Here is a 21048-nt window from a genome sequence, read left to right on the forward strand (position 1 = left end):
TGGTTTTGCATACTGTATAAATATCTGGAAAGCTTTCCCTATAGCTGAAAGTAGCTGAAATGAAATATTTGATTGACAATGGGGCATATTTTGTGCTGTTTAAATGCCATAAGCAAACTAATTCAAAGCTTTACTTGTAAATATTTTAAGACATGTCAGCTCAATAGCCTACACTTCTCTTACATTATTTAGATTTTAACTGGGGAGGAGGCATGAAGGCACCACAAACGTACTAATTTTAGCTTGTCTGAAGAATGTGTGCTTCTTAGGGATAGTGATCTTTTAAAAAGTAAATTAGATGTGATGAATAATCTCTTTCTTCCAGTTGCCCAGGGTTTTTTCATGTCTTATGTTCCTTCGCTGTTACTAATTTTCATGAAATGTATTTCTGAAACATATTGTAGTGGGGAAAAATCAAGAAATGTTTATATTTCCACTCCACATCAGTGACCCCACAAAAAAACCCAAGTTTCTTGGTCTTGCCCAGGGGTTTGCGAGTCTCTTTCCAGCAACATTATAATTTAAACCACCAGTCTCTAGCCTTTACCTATGGTCTGTGAATGAGTATTGCGAAGGCGATAGAGAGCAGCGGGAAGAACACCCCTCAGTTATTCCTCTGGGATTTCAGCTTTGTAATTTTCTCTCGTCTTGCATGTTTGGCCAAAAAAAAAAAAAAGTCTGCTCCCTCGAGCTAGATTCGAGTCAGCGGGAGACAGGTGAGCAAGGAGGGCAATTTGCAGCAAACCAAAGCCAAATTGGGACTGAGCACTCCGTGTGGGTAAATAACTCTTGGCAAGGCCTTGTTTCAACAAGTGGAAGGATGCTTGGAATCCAGATGAGGCACCTCAGAACAGCAGATGAGAGGGCTGATTTGCCAGGAGTGGATGACCACAAGGCAGGCCTGTGCAGTGTGGCAATGTGTTGTGGCTAGCAAGTGTGCCTAGCACCTTCCATTTATTTATTTATTTTGCAGGCATCGCTTAAACGGATTTATTAAGCCTGAGGTGGATACGGCTGGCAAGTTGCATTTGGCTTGGTGTCAGTGCCTTGATTGCCACCTCGGCCAGCCTGATGCCCTCCAGTTGTTTTGGACTCCCAACACACACCCGTGCTGGCTGAGGCTGATGGGAGTTATAGTCCAAAACATCTGGAGGGCACCAGGCTGGCAAAAGCTGGCCTAGAGCTGGAATGGAGAGCCTGTGGGCCTACAACTCCCAGTATCTGCAACCATTGGCCATGCTGGCTGGGGTTGATGGAAGTTGGAGTCCCACAACAATGGGAGGGCTGCAGGTTCCCCATCCCTTGCCTAAAGAATCATGGACTTTGGGGGGGGTTGCTCTGCTTCCAGCCCACCAGGAGCACCTACAAATGCAGATGGGCCTACCCTCAAGTCTTGATTAAGCTTTCTGTGCCGGCATTGTCCAACTTTCCTTCCGCTCCCCTTCCCTCATGTATCATGTCTCTATCAGCCTGTCTTATATTGTTTTATGAGCCGCTGAGGTGGCAGACAGTGGGCTAGCTGGATTTCTCATTTCATGAGTGAAATTCTGTTTGTTGCTTTCAAAACTGTATATATATACAGCTCTATAACTGCCACCTTGGTAACAGCATTTGTATGTTGGCAGCTGATGAAGGCGGCAGCTGAAACGTTTTCTTAATATAATAAAAACCTCTGTTTGGTTAATCACAATTTCATTCATATATTGCTTTTTGATTTTTTAAAAAATGAAATGCCAGTACTCATGCCTCAATAAAAGCGCTGTGAGTGCCAGCACAAAACAGTTGCCATGGGCAGCCAAAAAAAGAGGTGCCGGTACTCTGCAGAAGTGAGCTCCATCATACAAAAAGGACTCGTGTGAGCCGGGTGCAAAATGGTGGCTTGGGGAGCGGAGTCTATTTCCTGTTTCACCTCATGAGCCAAACACTGGGATAACCTGCACATATGTTTATGGGGGAGCTAGTCATAGTACATGTCAGGAATTCCAACAAAAAATGCTGAAATGGGCCAGCAGAGCTCCATAAAGACCTGGTCAGAGCCAATCTATTATAGCCATGTTCTTACAGGTGAGCAACGAAAAGAGAAGCTGCTATTGGCACGAAGGCAGCCATTGACTGAGAATTGTTTTAATCGCAAATGTTGCTGGCTTATAGGGAGTCAAAAACCCTTGCAGATCAGCAGGAGATTTACCAGTAGCTCCTGATCTAACTTCTACCCAGCCCTAACATACAGCACTTTTTGCTCATGTTGGTGCTTTAGAAATGACAATTCTACAGGCCCGCTGGGAGGCCTAGTATTTCTATGTTTAGGTATTTCTACATACCACCCAATAAGAAAAGGTTCGCTGGGTGGCTTCCTGATACGAGAAGCAGAAGAGATGGGGTGGCCTGGCCTAGATTCCTCCAACCACGGGCTACATGTGGTTATCTCTATCCCAGCAGCAACCCTGCAAGGTAGGTTAGACTAAGAGTGGCAGGCTGTGCAGCTTGTCTGGTAATGGGTCTCTGAGTAAATCTGTTCTGTGTACCCTGTACCCATAGGGCATCCAAACACAACAAATAGAAAACCAAAAAGACCTGCTGAAGAGTTCTCTCCTGCCCCTGCTATCTGAGATATTTTAGGTGGCGATATCAGAGGTTGAACCCGTGGGACATAGTGGTTGCACTAGAGGTGGAAATCACCAGGTTCAAATCCCCAGTCAACTATGGAAACTCACCAGGTGACTTTGGCCCCAGACACTTTCTCAGCCTAACCTACCTCACAGGGGTGTTGTAAGGATAATATAAGGGGATGAGGGAACACACACACCACCTTGAGCTTCTTGGAGGAAGAGTGAAAATCTACATAACTGGTGACCTCAAAACGGGTGATCTTCTATCACTGGTGGCTTTCTAGATTCGCAACCATTTCGATGGCATAAAGCAGTGGTTCCCAAACTTTTTTCCCCACGGGCCACTTGAAAATTGCTGCGGGTTTTGGTGAACCACTTAATGATTTTTCTCATTATAGCAATTGTAATACGCTGTGCTAGATCACGCTGTATGATTTTCAATTGTATTCTTCTTGCTCCTTTTATTTCTTATATATTGTACTATACAACTTGAATGCCCTAGAATTTATATTGTAATACAATAAAATATAAGAAATAAAAGAAGCAACATAAATATAAAGATCAATATGAATATTCAGTGTGAAGGATGTCCCATCCGTCTTCAGCCACAAATCCACAGATAGCTGGAGATTCACAAGTATATACAGTTCGTAGGGTTCCATTCACTCATCTTGTGCTAGTTTGAAATTTGTTATGCTGTGGGCAGGGCCGGCGCCAGGCATGCCTGGGCCATTGGGCAGCAGCCTGCCTCGGGCCTGCGGTACTGGAGCACAACAATTTGCATGTCCCACCTACCACTATTGCTCCTGTAAATGACATGCGCTGTGTGTGCATGCCTGCCATCAACCAAGATGGCAGTGGGGCGTCAGCCCCTTAGGGAAGCCTCTGCTGCCATCTTACTTGATGGCAGCCATGTGTGTGCTGTGCACGCATACCTATCATCAACCAAGATCACAGCAGGGGCATCAGCCCCTTAGGAAAATCTCTGCCGCCATTTTGGTTGATGGCAGGCATGCATGCATGTCATTTACAGGAGTGATAGACATAGGTGGGGCATACATGGCTCGCATTAACTGTATGGGGGTGGAGGTGCCCGAGAGCTCCCTCTCAGCAATCCACAGCAAGGTCGGAAGCCAATGCTGCCGCAGATTGCAAAACAGGAGCGCTACCCTCCCACCCTAAGAAGGGCCCCCTCTGGGCCACAGGGGCCCTCGACCAGGGCCTGACCTGGCTGCTCCCTGGCGCCAGCCCTGGCTGTGGGTGTAGCTGTCCAAGCCGTGGAGAATGTCATGCCCATACAAAAATGCTTTAAATAAATATTTAGTTGTCTAGCTTTGGCAGTTTTTGTTTCAGTTCAAACCAGCTGGTAGGCAGGTGAGTGTGTCCTATTCCCTGATGGGAATCTTACCTTTTTTTGCAAAGCAAATGAAACTGATAGAATTGGAAGCATGAGGCTGTGCATAGACACAATCTGGAATCTTTGCACCTTGCTAAAAGCCACTTATTTTATAAATAAGCCCAGCAGCGTTGTCAGAAAATTGCCGAAATCTCTCCTGCACTTAAAGCCAGCATGATCCAAGCTAAGCCAAGAACAACTTGGTGCCCTTTCCTCTAAATATATCATTTTCTTTAATGCCTAGTGGGAGAATGTTGTGAAGTTTTCATTTATTTTGAGATTTGAGAGAGAGAGAGAGAGCTTGTGAAATGAATCCCCTTGACATTCTATGGTTTATGCCAGCTTTTCCAACTAGTGGGCCACCAGATGTTGTTGGACCACAACTCCCATCAGCCTCAGCCAGCATTGCCAATGGTCAGGAAAGGTGGGAATTGTGGTCCAACAACATCTGGTGGCCCACTAGTTGGGAAAGGCTGGTTTATGCCCAGCTGGGTTTGGAAAAGGTGTTAACAGGATTTTTCAGCGTGTTAGGATTGCAAGACTGGGCACAGAATGAGCCGAAAGGGTGCAGTTTCAATTGTATTGGAAATCAGAATAGAATAAAAGTTAATAATAAATAAAAAAACAAATGTTAATATAAAAATAATTTATTTGAATGCTTTTCAAGTATTCACAGTTTTTCACATGCATTATCTAACTGTAATCCGTACATTAGCCCTGTTAAAGGAGGCTGAGAAAGTAAATAACTACCCTAAGGCCACTTATGGTGCAATCCAATTTGTAGTTGCGCCAGGCTGGGAGGAGTTGGATGTGGCGGACCTCTGGCTAAGCTGGCAGGCTCCCAGCACTGCTGGACTCCTTTGGTAGAAGCCCTGCATCCCAACTCAGCCACAGCGCTATCATTATGCTGCCTCTCAGCCGGGGGTCCGCTGGGGATGGGTAGCTGGTGGAAGCAGGCAGTAGCCCCGAAACAGGCCACTCCAGGAGCATAGTGGGGGGGGGACTTATGCAGGTCCTGTGAGTCCAGATCCGCAGGAAAATTCCACTGGCAAAATGGTTGGAGGAGGAAAATAATTGCAGTGTTGGTCTATAGGAAGCGCTTACTCCCCAGTAGAGCTATGAGTGGGAGCCGGCTCTTCCCTTCTTGCTCCCACACGCAGCTCCTGACGGCCTCTGTGTTCAGCTGGGCTGGCAGCTCCCAAGCAGCAAGTGGATGCCTCTGAGCTTCCTGCCGGCTCGTCCTCTGCTGACACAGACACACACCCCGGCTGGCTTCCCCTCATATGGATTGCTTTGCCCTGCTGCAATCCAATACGTACTTACCTGGGAGTAAGTCCCACTGAACCCAGTGGAGCTTGCTTCTGAGCAGGCATTTATTGGATTGCAGCCTTAGTGAGTTTATGGCAGAGGTGAGATTCAAACCAGGGACTTCTTGGTGTTATTGCTCTGTCACTACACGTTTATCAGCTCTCTCAATGCAAATGCATTGTAAATTGGCCTGATTGATTTGAAGGATGGGGTATAAATCTTGGTAAACTAAAAAAATAAAATGATCGTTTTTGTATAGCGTAATGAAGGGTTTCATGGTACTTGAAATATACTGGGTGGAAAAAATCAAAAACCTATTTTGAAATTGGGGTGAGTGAAGAGATGCTTGCATTGCTCTGTCAGTCATGTTCTTCTAGCCAGCAAAGAAATCTGGCCATTTACAGTGCAATCGTTTGCATGTCTACACAAAAGTAAGCCCTGTTGTGTTCAGGGAAGGGCTGTAGCTCAGTGGCAGAGGATCTGCTTTGTATTCAGAAGGTGCCAAGTTCAATCCCTGGCAATTCCAGGTAAGACTGGAAATGTCCCTGATCAGGACCCCTGGCGAGCCACTGCCAGTGACTCTGGACAGGCCAGTAATCTGACTCTGTATAAGGCAGTTTCTGTTGCTGCTCTGTTTGCTGCATCTATATTCCACCCTTCCTCCTAGAAGGAGCCCAGGGTGGCAGGTTGCTCTCAGGTAAGTGGATATAGGATTGCAGCCTTAAAAACTGAAGCGGGGACCTGATCATTTCCCAATTAATTGCATCCATTAATTCAGGAAAATCCAGCCCCTTAAAAGGAAAGTAAGTGAATTAGGGTAGGAAGGGAACTGACGGAGCTGTATGATGAGTCTTATTATGGACTAGGGAGAGAGTGAAGAGGACATGCCATCCAACTGTTAGGAAGGGTAATCTTGCAATAGTCTTAAGTGTTGCAAAACCCACAAACATCTGGAGTTACAGTAAGGGAAAGCTCTTGGATGTCTAAGGACGAAAGGGGGGGAATAGATTCTCATTATTTGCTTTGTTAGACCTTCAGCCGTTGTCGGATCAGATGTCCAGCTAGTCCAGCATTCTGCTTTTACGCTTTTAGTTGGCATCACGGTTGGAGATAGATCAAGACATTCCCCTGGTTGCTCACCGGCACCATCTGGTCATCAAAAGTATACTTCCACAGAAACCGGAGATAGCTATTGTGGACAATACATATTAAAAAATGTTATCCTTCCTTTCCTTGTAAGAGCTCTGGGTAGCATATAAAATATTCCCTCACCTTTATCCACACAACAACCTTGTAAGGTAGACCAGACTGAGACATTACGACTAGCCAAGGTTGCCTGGTGAGTTTTGTGGCTGAGGAGGGATTTGAAACTGGGTCTCATCCATCTTAATTCAACCTTCTAATCCAGGGGTGGAGAACGTTTGGCTTTCCAGATGTTGCTGAACTACAACTCCCATCTTCCCTGGCCATTGGCCATGCTTGCAGGGACTGATGGGAGCTGTAGTCCAGCAACATCTGGAGGGCCAAAGATTCCCCACACCTGCTCTAATCGCTTCACCCCATTGGGTCTCTATAGCAGCCTTTCCCAACCAGTGTGCCTCCAGATGTTGTTGCACCACAACTCTCATCAGCCTCAGCCAGCATTGCCAATGGGCAGGAAAGATGGGAATTGTAGTCCAGCAACATCTGGAGGCACACTGGTTAGGAAAGGCTGTGCCATAGCCTATTCTCTATTAATTTTGTCCTGCAGAATGACGTTTGCAAAGGAGGATGTGCGTTGCTGAATTTAGGTTTCTACTCTGTTCATTCTCTGTTATTTATCATCTGAAACTTAGGATTTGTTTGTTCACTTTTCTGCAGATAGCATTCCCGTAGTCATGTCGGTCAGTGTCCATGAAAACCGTAAATCCCGGACTAGCACTGGCTCAATGAACATCTTGCTGTTTCACAAAGCCTCCCACCCAGACTGTGTCCTGTCACATCTCAACTCCATGAGGAAGCACTGCATGTTCACCGACGTCACCCTCTGGGCTGGGAATAAATCCTTTCTGTGCCACCGAGCTGTGCTTGCTGCCTCCAGCAGGTACTTTGAAGCCATGTTTAGCAATGGCCTTCGCGAGAGCTTGGGTGACAAGGTGAATTTCCATGACAGTCTCCACCCAGAGGTGTTGGAGCTGCTGTTGGACTATGCGTACTCATCTAAGATCATAATCAACGAAGAGAATGCAGAGTCCCTCCTAGAAGCTGGCGACATGTTGCAATTCCATGATGTCCGAGACGCAGCAGCTGAGTTCCTTGAAAAGAACCTGCACCCTTCCAATTGTTTGGGCATGATGGTCCTTTCGGATGCTCACCAGTGCAAGAGACTCTATGAGCTCTCATGGAGGATGTGCCTGGTCAACTTTGAGACGGTCCACAGAAATGAAGACTTTAACAACCTCTCCAAGGACACACTGCTGGACCTGATTTCCAGTGACGAGCTGGAAATCGAGGATGAGGAGAAGGTCTTCAAGGCGGTTATGCAGTGGGTGAAGTACGACTTGGACAAGCGGAAGCCATTCCTCCCAGAGCTGCTGAAGAATGTGCGGCTGGCCTTGCTGCCTTCCAACTGCCTCAAGGAAGCTATGACCTACGAGGAGCTGATCATGGCAGAGGACCAGAACAAGAAAATCATGGATGAAGCTCTCTGGTGCAAAAAGAAGATCCTGCAGAATGATGGGGTGGTCACTAGTCCCTGTGCCAGGCCTCGCAAGGCTGGGCACACTTTACTCATCTTAGGAGGGCAGACATTTATGTGTGACAAGGTCTACCAAGTAGACCATAAGGCAAAAGAGATCATCCCCAAAGCAGACCTTCCCAGCCCCAGAAAAGAGTTCAGTGCATGCGCCATTGGATGCAAAGTATACATTACTGGAGGGAGAGGCTCTGAAAACGGCGTGTCCAAGGATGTCTGGGTCTATGACACTGTCAACGAAGAGTGGTCTAAAGCAGCCCCAATGCTTATTGCTCGGTTTGGACATGGCTCAGCTGAATTAGAAAACTGCCTCTACGTTGTCGGTGGACACACTGCAGTGGCTGGTGTCTTTCCTGCCTCCCCTTCCGTTTCGCTGAAGCAGGTGGAGAAGTATGATCCTGTTGCCAACAAATGGACCATGGTGGCTCCTCTGAGGGACGGAGTTAGCAACGCAGCGGTCGTAAGCGCGAGACTGAAGCTCTACGTCTTTGGCGGGACCAGCATTCACCGGGACATGGTGTCCAAAGTCCAGTGCTACGATCCAGTGGAGAACCGGTGGACCATCAAAGCCCAGTGTCCGCAGCCCTGGCGCTACACTGCAGCCGCTGTCCTGGGTAGCCAGATTTTTATCATGGGTGGAGACACAGAGTACACAGCGGCCTCTGCCTACCGTTTTGATTGTGAAACGGAGCAATGGACGCGGATTGGGGACATGACGGCCAAGCGGATGTCGTGCCACGCTTTGGCCTCGGGGAACAAGCTTTATGTGGTGGGTGGCTACTTTGGGACACAGAGGTGCAAAACGCTGGACTGTTATGACCCTACCTCAGACACCTGGAACTGCATCACCACAGTGCCTTACTCTCTCATCCCTACAGCTTTTGTTAGCACTTGGAAACACTTACCAGCTTGACGCACGGTCTGCAAATCAAGAACTGAGGCGCTTGAGGAGATAAGGTAACGTAATGGAAGTTTCTGCTGATGTCTGCAAATTGTTATCTTGCAGGAGCCTTTACACAAGAACCTCGGCAGCTTACAAATATAAAAGAAGTGACAACCATGTAAAGATGTGTATTTTGATGGCTTCTTTGCTCTTTGTCCCGTAACAAAATTTTATTTATATAATGTTTTAGTTCAAAAACATTTCTATATTGTTCCACTTTCCAAGGCAATTTGCAATGAGTTATAAAGGAAACAACTGGTGACTAAAAAGAAAAAGAAAACTGTGCTAAAACCGTTTCCAGCAGAAATGAAAATGCAGCAGATGTTAAAAGCCTAGCTAATTTTTTTGAAGTCTTTGTCTGGTACCTAAAAGAGGTTAGTGTAGGTGCCAAGTGACCCTCTCTGTGGAGAGAGTCGCCCAAGTAGAGTGCAACAACCAAAATGGTCCTGGTTGCCACCAGCCTCATTTCAGATGACAGGGGCACCTGGAGGAGGGCCCCAAAGAAGATCATAGTGATTGGGCAGCTTGGTGCAGAGGTAAACACCCCCTTGTGCCCTAACCTCAATGTTGGGTCTCCATATGTTGTTGGACTACACCTCCCATTATCCCTGACCACTGACTAAACTGGGTGGGGATGTGTATTTGGACAACACATGCCAGACCCAAGGTTGGAGAACATCGGAACCAGCTGCATCAGGCCAGAAGTCCATCTGGTTCTCACAGTGGCCAACCAGATGCCCATGGGAAGCCCACGAGCAGGACCCGAGTGAAACACTTGCTTCCTCCACTTGGGATTCCCAGGAACTGGTATTCTGAGACATACTGACAGTGGAGGTAAACCCTAGCCATCATGTTTTACAGTAGATCTGTAGCAGATAGGCAGTAGGTTTCTAACAATAGCAGCAACTCCCAGCTGCCCTAAATGTATACTGCTGAAAAGAAGAAAAGTGATAACCTCGAGTGGATTTTCGTGTGGAGGGCACATGAGTGCCATTCAATTCCAGTTCTTAAAATTATGATGCCAGGATATATTTTTTTTAAGTGCATGTATTTTCCACCGGTCTTTGGTTGGTGGCTCTCAGAGTTCTAGTTAAAAGAAGGGGGGGGGGGGAAGTATCCCGCCAGCCTGAAGTCTGCCCACCCTTGGTGCAGGGTTTTAAAGATGAGCACAAGAATGCCAGTCTGCACTCGCCCTCCCTTGAAGGTTATGAAAAAAGGCTCCTCCTCTTCCTCTCCAGTATAGCATGAAGGGCATCCTTAAACCAGCTTGCACCAATGCCTAGCTTCTCATTAAATTAACATACCTTCCTGAAGAGAAGGAGAAGATGGTCCCAGTAACAAAGCTAGGGTGGGATGATCTGTTTGCTTCCTTCAGCGCTGTGCCATTAACTATCTTAGAGGTGCAGCCAGTGAGATGGCAGCTGGTCCTGGGCTGCGGTATGCCAGACTGAAAGCCTGCCAGTAACCTAGCATGTAACACTAGCCTAGAATGCTCCGTTTTTGTGGTTGGGGGCAGCATTCAAATTTGCTATTTCCTGCTGGGGAAAGGCCATAGCTCTGCTTTGCATGCAGAATGTCCCATGTTTGATCCTCTATGTCGCCAGATAGGGCTGGGAAAGGCTCCCTGCCTAAAACCCTAGGGAATCACTGCCAGTCAGTGTAGACAACACTGAGCTAGATGGTCCAATGATCTGACTTGGTATAAGGCAGCTTTCTATGTTCCCCTCCCTCTGGCGGTTTCAGATAGTACCACCCGATAAGGTAACGGGTGGGAAATCTGTTCTGGCCAGCGGGCCAAATTTGGCAGGACTTCAATTTCTCAGGATTTCAAAGCGCAGCACAGTGCTGTTTGAAAGCTCTTTTGCTGTCTGCTTGAAAACTGCTGAGGGTCTCAATTGCTTGAAAGCCCTTTTGCAGTCAGGGGGGGTGGGGGAGGAAGGAATTGGGAACCACTGGTTTAGATGGCTTTGTAACAGCCTGCTCTCCTGTTTGGGGTGCCAGTACAGAGCAATACAACAAAGAGGTCTGTTCTGCCTTGAAGCAGCTATTTATTTCTATGGGACTGCCCTGTCTTTTCCCAGCTACAAGCGCCGGTCCTGCCATCATCCATTGCCTCCACCACCACCCCTCCTACTTGCACAGCCGTGCCTGACAGCTTGAGCATCTAATTAACTGCCGCTTGGCTATTAAGTACTGCTGCAGAATGTGTGAGGAGTCCATCTTTTCTGCAACTTAGGTTACAGGGCTTCCCATAAAGAGCTGCTTTTGCACCAACGATTAATTTTATATGCCTGCCATGCAGCTGCGTCCAAGTAGCAGAGTCCCAGGCTGCTTGCATCGATGGCAGCAGGTCTTGGGGATATGTGGCAGGCAAAAGCTGGTGGTTTTCTTTATTCATCTAACAGCTGAGCACTCTTGACAGACAGGGGTTGATGCCAGAAAAGCCGTTTTTAACTATGCATGTGTTAGAAGAAGCTCTCATCTGCCAATATTTTTTTGTTTTGCAGTGTTCTTTTCTTTCTGTGTCTGTGGTTTTCAGGGACCTCATTAAATTAAGTCCCAGAATGAGAGTTCTCCTGACCAGCCTGAAGCCAGCTTTGTTGGGAGACCCTGCCCTAAATAGCTTGGGAATAAAAGATTTTTATGCCTTCACTTGTTTGGGCCAGATTTTACTTAAAAGGCACTCACTAGATGCTTAAGGCTACCCCACTGGACAGCTTTTTTGGCTTTTTATTATCAAAGCCATGCCCCTTTCTGTTCTTCAGTTTAAAGACACAAACAGAATTGAAGAATGCAGAGCAATCAAAGTGAAACAGCAGGGAAATCAATGATAAAACATTTGCAAAAATTATATACTTTCACTTCTTTACTGTGTACATTTAATGGGGCCACATTGTGTATATCAGCTGTAGCCCTCCAGTTGTTGTTCTACTCCAGCCCCAGTGAGTGTACGCAGAAGTCGTGGATGGTGGGAGTTGTAGTCCAACAATGCCCCAAATGGCCCAGAGTGGGATGGAATGCATAGCTGTATATGTGCCTCTCTCTCTCCAACTGTCTTCACTTTTGCACAGGGCAGGGGTTCCGTTTCAAAGCAAAACAGGGTATCCTCTGTGTATGGTCACTTCTCAGAGTCCACTTAGTTGTGAAAAGATATGTATCTCCCAAACTATCCTTGCTCAACCTGGTGCCTACCAGATGCTTTGGACTCCAACTCCTTCAGCCCCAGCCAGCATGGCTTGTGGCTGATAAGGATTGAAGGGCAGATGCACACCGTACATTTAAAGCACATCCAACACACGTTTAGCCCATAGTCCAAAAATATCTGGAGGGCACCAAGTTGGGGAAAGTTTTATTAATGTTTCAAGATCATATTTGCAGATTTTTTAGGAGGACATTGACTCTCTGGCTCAAGGTTCAGGCTAGCATCCTGAACTGTCTGTGGAAGACATGAGCAGCAAGCTTCTGGTTGGAAGTTTCTGCTGAACTCTGCTAAAGTTGATGGGTGGGTAAGTGAGTATGTAGAGACCGGCTGGAGTCTTCAAATATGTCATTCCCACTTCCTTTCTGAATTGGCAAAGGTGTTAGCCTAGCTTTCTCCGTGACGTGTTGGCTTTCTGGGGGCATGGTGCGCTTGTAATACCAGCAAGCATTCACACCTATGACTTTTCCTACCTGCAGTAGGAGATGGCACAGTCCATGGAGAGCTGCTGAAATGGTTCCATTTATCAGCATCATTGTTAAGTTCTTCCAGTATCTTTCAGAGTTAATTGCATTTGCTCACATTTCAGATTCTAACAGGAATGTTGTGTGACACTAATTTATGGTGCAGGCAGTAATTCTGTGGATTAGCCATGATTAGCAGCTTGAGGGTAAAGCCCAGATAACTCCCTCCAAGCATAGCTCACTGCCCTAGATTTCTGTACCTTAACTGTCCAGTGACCCATAAAAATGGGCTACAGGTTAAATTGGCTTACCTTCCCCTGACTCTCCTTGTCTCTCCTGTGATGAACTTCAACTGTCTCTTCCATTTACAATAAAACACTTGTTTTTTCTCTCCAAGCTTTTTTCTATCTAAAAACACAACCAACAATACGCTTCACCAGCCTGGCATCCTCTAGATGCTTTGGAGGTGACTACATCTCCCATTGATGGATGCTGAGAGGAGTTGTAGGCCAGAAGATCTGGAGGCCACGAGGCTGGTGAAGCATGACCTAGATTACTGATTGTAAAGCAACTACTCTTTGCTTAGAACAGTGGTTCCTAAACTTCCCCCCCACCCCTTGAAAATTCCCAGAGGTTATTCTCCCAGTTGTAGCAATTGTAATGTACTGTACTTTATGCCGGATGCTTTTCAATTATATTGTTACTGCTTCTACTTATTAAAATTTAAATACTTATTACAATATAAGAAAGAAAAGAAGCAATGAAAATACAATCAAAAATCAATATGAATACTGAATGCAATGGATCTACCATCTCCCGTCTTTAACTACAACTCTAGATAGGCTAAGTACATCACCTGAATGAAGCTTGTGGACCACTGGTGATCTGTAGACCACAATTTGGGAGCTCCTGGCTTTAAAGAAAGCTGCTCAGGGGCTGCAAGCCAGTGGTGGGTGGGGCCAAAAAAGTGGGTGTAGCCTAAGTGGGCAGGAGCAAAGCTGGCTGTAGATAGGGCTAGTGCACAGTCTCTTTGTCTCTGACACACACATAATATGAAGATCCTCCCTTGTAGCAATTTGGGTTGGATCGGATAGGATATTTTTTTCCCCTAGGAATGTTTTTCGAGGGTGAGGACAGGAGTGCAGTCAGTGCACAGGGAGGGTTAGAGGGTGATGCCTGCCTGGAACCCCACTGTTGGAGAAGGAAAAATAATTTCAGTCTGAGCAGTACCAGAGTCTTCTGTGACATGAGAGAAGACAAGCCAATGACAACAAGAGAAGGAAGATGAGACATTCATCAGGGGTTGCTTTTCTCATTACTCCTATCTCCATCCCAGGAAAACATGCAAGACAAAACAGTTCTCTCTCTTCATCTGGCTAGAGCTCCCAGCATCTTGCCAGGATCCTTTAAAAACTTTGTAAGCCTTGGCTTAATTGTTGGTCACTGAACAGTTACTAAACAATGTTTTTCTCCTTAAATCTTTTAGATACCTTGTTAGGAGAGAGCTTCCATTTTTAACAGAACAATCCGGGGTACCGGTAGCAATGAAAATGCTGAGAATCTATCATTCATATTCCTCTACAGCTCCATGTGTGCTCCAGCGTAAACATGGAGCTCCACTAACATATTTCCCCATTCCGGTCAGTGGCAGGGACTCACATCCTTCTGCATGTCTCAGGGCAGGGTCACCAACGTGGCACCCACAGATACCTCCAATTGCACATGTGAAGGGTCTCAGTCTCTGACCCATCATGGATTTTGAAGGGATATCACTCCTTTGCTCTTCCTGCTTGGTTGCTTCTACATGGAACACACACCTTTAGACATGACCACATTTCATTAGGTGACAACATTGGACATCCACCTTCATTCTAAAAGGAGGGCCAAAGAGCTTCTCTCTATGAGCAAATGCAGTGGTGGCTGATGTAAGGCTCCTTTTATCCTAGTGATGCTGGGGGTTGGGTGGACAATGTTGCCCCCTTTTGAGGTCCCATTGCTTTCGCTGTTCTTGCAATCCATTTTGGGTCATGCCACACTCACACAGCAGCCATTTGGTAACTGGCATCCACAGCACTCTCTCAAAATTCCAAACGTGCCCACTGGCCCAGAGAAGGTGCCAGCCCCTGCCTTAGGGACTGGGGACCTTTGTACATGCATTGGAGCTCCATGCTGCCCTTGCCCAAGAGATCTCTGGGTCCAAGCCATTGTGTGTATGGATATTATTCTCATGCTGTCTCTGTCTGTTTTTCATGGGCTACCAAAGCTCTGCAAGGCTGATTTGCCCTGTTGGACATTTCTACAACCTGGAGCATAGTGGGTGCCTGGCTCCTTTGCCAATCAATCTAATTATAGTTAAGCCATCGCTCAGCCTCAGGGGCTTCAAGCAGCATAGCAAATTATTTATAGAAGGCTCCCCATGACTCAGCTACTGTTAAAAGCTGCCAGCCATCAAACTGTGCAAGAAACTGATTATGTGGCAAGTAAGGCGTTCTGGGATTTCCAGCCCATTTGGCACTTTTGTGAATTTGGAAGTGCCAGAAACTGCCAACATGGAGCACACAACTGACCTGCTTGCTACATATCTCCCCTTTGCAGAAATCATGAGTTTTATCCAACTAGATCCTACTCAGAGTAGACCCATTGAAATTAATGGACCCAAGTTAATCATGTCTATCATTGTCAGTCGGTCCGTTCTGAGTAAGATTAGCAATGGGTACAACCCCTTGTTTTTTCTTCTCTGGGGCTGTAAAACCACCATCCTGCTGAATGTCCCCAATTCTGTCCCAGCTTGCACTCTGCTTCCATTTTCGGCATAGGAACGTAAGAAGAGCCCTTCTGGATCAGGCCAGTGGCCCATCTAGTCCAGCATCCTCACAGTGGCCAACCAGATCCTTGTGGGAAGCCTGAAAGCAGGAACTGAACGCAACAGCCCTCTCCCTTCCGCTGAGCCCTGGAAACTGGTTTTCAGAAGCATACGGCCTCCAATGGGCTAAGGCAGCTTCCTACATTCCTATGAGGTTGAGTCAGACCAGTGGCCCATGCAGCTCACTGACTGGCAGCGGCTCTCCAAGGTTTCAAACAAGGAGCCTTCCCCAGGCCTACCTGGAGATGCCAGGGATTGAACCCGGGACCTTCCGCATGCCAAGCAGATGCTCTGTCTGCGCTACTGAGCTTCCCCAACTAATACCCTGCTTGATAACCTGCAATTGTCCTTAACTCGAGAGAGGGGGATCTCAAGGATTTGACTGTGGAGGACTTCAGTATGTGCGACTGACAGCTCAGGACATCCCTCCTCTCTTACCTAGTTTTGCCCTCCTTTCCCCTCATCCCTTGTTCCTTGTCCTCCTTTTCTGGCTTTTCTAACTAACTTTGCTCTGCATCCTCTTATTTTCCCAGACCCCCGTTACTCTCCTCTTTGCCTGTCCTGCTCCCTCTGTAGCATCTATGTAGCTTGTCCAGTCTCAGCCAGAGGACCTTTAGGATTAGAGCAGGTCAGCCAATGGACGCCAGAGCCCCTTCTGCCCTTCTCTGACATCAGGGCAGTTCAGCCAATCATCACCACAACACTCTTCAGTTGCTGCTATGCCACAGTCATCAGGCTTGCGGCACATTATCCTGTGAAGAGAAATTAATTGGCACGTACTCTGCAACATGGGTGGTGGAAGACCGGCTACAGCAGATGGGCTAATCCTGCCAAGGCTGTGTTTGTCTCCAGAGCCTGTTTATCAAGCCGAGCCGGGTGGGAGTGGCCGTCTTTTGGGAACTAAAGTACTTGTGCAAACTGAGCTCCAGTCAAGCCTGGGCTGAAAGCCTGGGCAGGACACAGGCTTCAGCACTGAGCACTCTTAGGCAGCAATAAGGCAGAAAGGCAACACCCCTCCTCCTTCCAAATGAGGCAGTAGCTCCATGCCTAGCAGCACAGGGCCACCCACCTACAAGGGAGGGGCTTCTGCGTCCTCCAGGAGACTCCCCAGGAAGGCAGAAGATATATTACCTTGCAATTCTATTTTATTTTGAAAAGCAGAAACTAACCTAAAATGGTCTGATGAGAACAGAGGATGCTGAGTATTAGTTTGGGGGTGGCGAAGAGTGAAACGGGCTCACCTGAGCACTGACACACACTCGTCCTCTTTGACCCATAAGCCACATTCATGGGGAAGGGACGTAGCTCAGTGGCAGAGCATCTGCTTTGCATCCAGAAGTCCCAGGTTCAATTCCCAAGATCTCCAGGTAGGGCAGGAAATGACTCCTGCCTGAAACCCTGGAGAGCCGCTGCCAGTCAGTGTAGGCAATATTGAGCTAGATGGACCAATGGTCTGGCTCAGCATAAGACCGCTTCCTATTCACCCTTGACCAACCCTCCAGGGATCGCATGCCAGCTGTGGGAGTGGCCACACACACACACGTTCACACACATTATGCACACCCAGGCACATAACTCCCTCCTTCCTCAGCTGATCCATGCAGATCTGCCAAGAAGTGGAATTATCGCCCCCTCTCCACTCAGTTCATTATTGTTATGGTCATTGACCAGCATAGCCTCTCCACTCATCAAATGATCAATCTAATGATCAGGGAGGGGCAATTTGTAGCCCCCATCAGGTCACTGGGCTCTGCCCTCTCCCCTGTGTTGTGTCTACCTAAAAAAAAAAGTGGGTGCACAAATATTGTGAAGGAGCATGAAAAGTCATCACACACACACCCCGAGACTTGGGGTGGGAAAGAAACACACACACACACCAATAACACGAGACAGATGAGCTCCGGGACTAGATGAGTGGCTTCCTACACCCCTAGCCCCAAGCCTCAGGAGCCAGCATGAGAGGGCAATTGGACAATGGCATTAGGCTACTGTGATTTCTCCTGCTGCTGCTCCTGTTGTCCCCAGAGCTCGTTTGTCTTGTGCTATGGGGGGGTGGGGCTATGATTAATGATTTCCTAATTGTTTCTTGCCCATCCCAGTTCTTAGAAGGGGAGGGCAGGTAGACTTTTCATGCTTTTTTCAAGAGCCGGTAGTTGCTAAGTCATGCAAACGGTGGCACCAAGTTCATGTTGCCAACTTTTAAAGTTGAAAAATGCTGGCCCTCTAGGCACAGAGCATGTGAAAAGTGACATTCCTCTAACTAGAACTAGAGGAGTTTTAGCTTGTTTGTAAAAGAAAGGTCCCAAGGACAAAAAGAACCAGCCTTTTCTGCTAGGAACATTTTAAAAAAAGAGGCCAAAAAATGCAACGTATGGAACATGCATCAACTCTGTTGTCTGTGTGTTTAAGGTGGTGAACAATTCAGACAGAAAATAAGGAAGTAAAGCTGCAAGACTTATAATTAAAAGCATTAAGAACAGCACTGATAAAAAGTCCAATTGTCAAAACTGTAGCAAGCTCTGGTAACCGAAACCTTCAAGACAGATTCTGAAGCAGCACAATCCTAAAAAGCTAAATACTCTGACAAAGAGATAGGCCTCACAGTTACCTCTAAAACAGAGACAGCAAATCTGTGACCTTCCAGATTTTGGAGTCAGTACGCCAAACCTTCGACTCCAACTCCTCTATTTTTCCACTGTCCAACTCCGACTGTACCCAAAATTGCTTCCGACTCCACAACTCCAACTCCACAGCCCTGGTGGCAGTTGACTGGTTAAGGGGGGGAGGTAGACTGACTGAGAGAATGAGAATCAGACAGCGCACTTTCCTGAGTCGGTTCCTGCAAGGCTTAGCTTATTGAGGGAAGGACCGTATCTCAGTGGTAGAGCATCTGCTTTGCATGCAGAAGGTCCCAGGTTCAATCCCTGCTATCTCCAGAGAGACCTCCCTGCCTGAAACCCTGGAGAGCTGCTGCCAGTCAGCGTAGACAATACGGAGCTATATGGACCAATGGTCTGACTCAGCATAAGGCAGCTTTCTGTGTTCCTATCCAGAAAGCTTTCCTGCAAATGAAGGCCTTCCCCAACTGGGCACCTTTCAGATATTTTAGACTACAAGCAGGCACAAATAGTTGCTATTAGTGATTTCTCTTTTTTCCCTGTCTCTCTCCAGATGCTGACGCTGAATCCATCTGTCAGCAGGAATACTGGAATCTGCACAAGTGACCCCTGACTTTGCTCTCTACTGCCCCCATAGGGCTCATTCCTCCATTGCACTAGTATGAGGAAGCATGTCAGACTGCTCCAAAAACTAAGCTACACTAACTGGACGGACGGACGGACAAACCTCTTGGTTCACTCCAAAGAAAAGAGAGCAAAGCAATGTGGAAGTCCTTCAATGGAAGTGGCTCTGCCAGCACTACACGAGTTCTGTGTTGGCATCAGCTGGGTTTGGAAGAGGGCAAAATGAGGCAAGGGACTGAAAAGCCTTGGCATCTTTCTTCTAACAAAGGAAGCCTTCGAGGACTTCAGAAACTCTCTCTCCGCTGCACCATGTGAATGAAGCACAGACACCTCTGCAAGGGCTAGAATTGCATTGTGTCATTTTGAAAACAGAAACACGTCTTTCTTTGTACTTCGATGTCCCCAGGAGCTCTGACAATTTTAATAAAAACTCAGCCGGGGAGCTGTCTGCTTTGGATGGGGGTGGAGTGGTTCTTTCTGAAGTACACTTGATGTCGGGATAATAACAGAGCCACTGAAGGAGTAATTACAAATGTCCTGTTTGGTTACTGGCATTTTACAGCCTGAAAAACACTGCCACAGGAATTGAAGTAATGTAACACTGGCAGAATTACTCTCATGGGAAGATGGACATACAGTAAGGCACTGCTACAGAACTAGGAAGGCTTAGAATTAAGCCCACACATATAAACAAATGTTCGTGGGTGACCCTGCACAATGGCAACCTCGAGGTCTTCACCTGATGCCCACAATGCCTCTGAGCCCCACCTCCCAGTCACTGCCCCCTTGGCCATGAGATGGTGGAGTAGTTACCTTTTTCTCCCTTAGAAAGTACCTAGAGCTGAAAGAGGAAGTGGGGGAAAGCATCACTGTTTCAACTTCCTCTTTCAGCTCTATGTATTTTTCAAGGCTCAGATTAATTTTCCCTTGGAAAAACAAACTATGTGTGCATGCGCTCTCTTTCTGTGTTGGGGGTGGGGGTTAATAGAATTGACCAGAGGGGGTGGCGCCCATGGCAATCACTCAGAAATCCAAACATGCCCACAGGGGAAAAAGTCTAACAAATCGTCATCATGGTGGTTTATTTGTATGCCGCCTTTCCACAGTAATCTATGCTCAAGGCGGCTCACCACATGAACCAAGTGACATAATCCACTGTTACAAAACAAAGGTCACATAGTAAAACAATAAAAACATCTCAAGAAACATACAAGAAATTGAAACTCCATTATAATTCTTAATGTCCAACAATAAAATACAAAAATATAATCCCAATAACAGCAAAAATAACTGACCAGCAGAATTAAATGTTGGCCCAAACAGAAGCCTCTAAACAATAGTCAAGATGGTCTCTGGCATCTCCAGGTACTAGCAGCTTTTATAGCTACAGTCAGTCAGGGCTCCACCCTCTCAGGCCAGGTGGAAAGAGGCCAATAAGCAGAGAGAGCGTCTTGCAGTCAAGGTGGTCTCTGGCACAGTCACGGTGGTTGTCCCGGATACATAAACCAACATCTGTGGTTTGTGTTTAAAAATTCACCATCCGTCGATAGAAACATAAGGTATTTGTGCTTGTCTCAGACAGAGATAGCTTAAAACAACCTTCAAATAGTACTGTCTACTGACAAAACATTGCAGCCATCTTCCCATAAGGCAGGTGCCCCAGCAAGCGAGAAAGAACGCCTCAAAACAGCCTTTGAAATATCAGTTAGGGTTGTTCCAACCCCTCCACTTCCGAGGGACTAAACCAAGGGCAGAGAACCTTCTACAGCCCAAGGGCCGCATTCCCTTCCTGGGCATGCTTCCAGGGGCCGGCCACATTCCAATGGTGGAAAGGGCTACAGGCAAAAGTAGGCAGAGCAATGAATGTAAATTTTACCTTTATGGAGTAGGCTTGTTTCTGCACACCTCTCTCTCTCCTGCATCTGGAGAAGCAAGAAGCATTACTAGAGTTCAAGGACACCTTCCAGCCAGGCGAAAACACTAGAGGGAACAAAGCAGCACAAGTGAGGGTGTGGCCTGGGGAGAGGGGCGTGGCTAAGGAGGAGGTGGGATTCTGAAGGGCCAGATACCCCGGGCCTGTGGCTCAATATCCCTGGACTAAACCAAATGCATGTATACAGAGGCACTTGTGGGGCAAAAGCAGGAAAAAAGCCAATTGTTGCCTTGTGACTAGGGGCTTGGTTTTCCCTCCAAAAACGTTTGGAAGCCATACCCTTGTGAGTGGTAGACCAGACCTGTGCTTAAAACACACTTTTTTTCAATTTGCAATTGTGACAAGAAAAAAGTATTT

At 46.9% G+C, this 21048-nt stretch overlaps 1 protein-coding gene across 1 annotated transcript in view; it reads left to right on the top strand.

Annotated features, from left to right (window-relative positions):
• The window catches only part of KLHL25 (kelch like family member 25), a 47605-nt gene extending 28390 nt beyond the window's left edge, over positions 1 to 19215 (top strand). The window contains exons 2-3 of the mRNA XM_061595616.1: positions 7174 to 9004; positions 18688 to 19215. Coding sequence (XP_061451600.1) covers positions 7174 to 8960 — 1787 coding nt within the window. The 3' untranslated portion in view covers positions 8961 to 9004; positions 18688 to 19215. The remainder of the gene's footprint in view (positions 1 to 7173; positions 9005 to 18687) is intronic.
• Positions 19216 to 21048: the final 1833 nt, after the last annotated feature.

The sequence above is a fragment of the Rhineura floridana genome, chromosome 14 (genome assembly GCF_030035675.1).
Source record: "Rhineura floridana isolate rRhiFlo1 chromosome 14, rRhiFlo1.hap2, whole genome shotgun sequence".
Classification (NCBI taxonomy): Eukaryota; Metazoa; Chordata; class Lepidosauria; order Squamata; family Rhineuridae; genus Rhineura; species Rhineura floridana.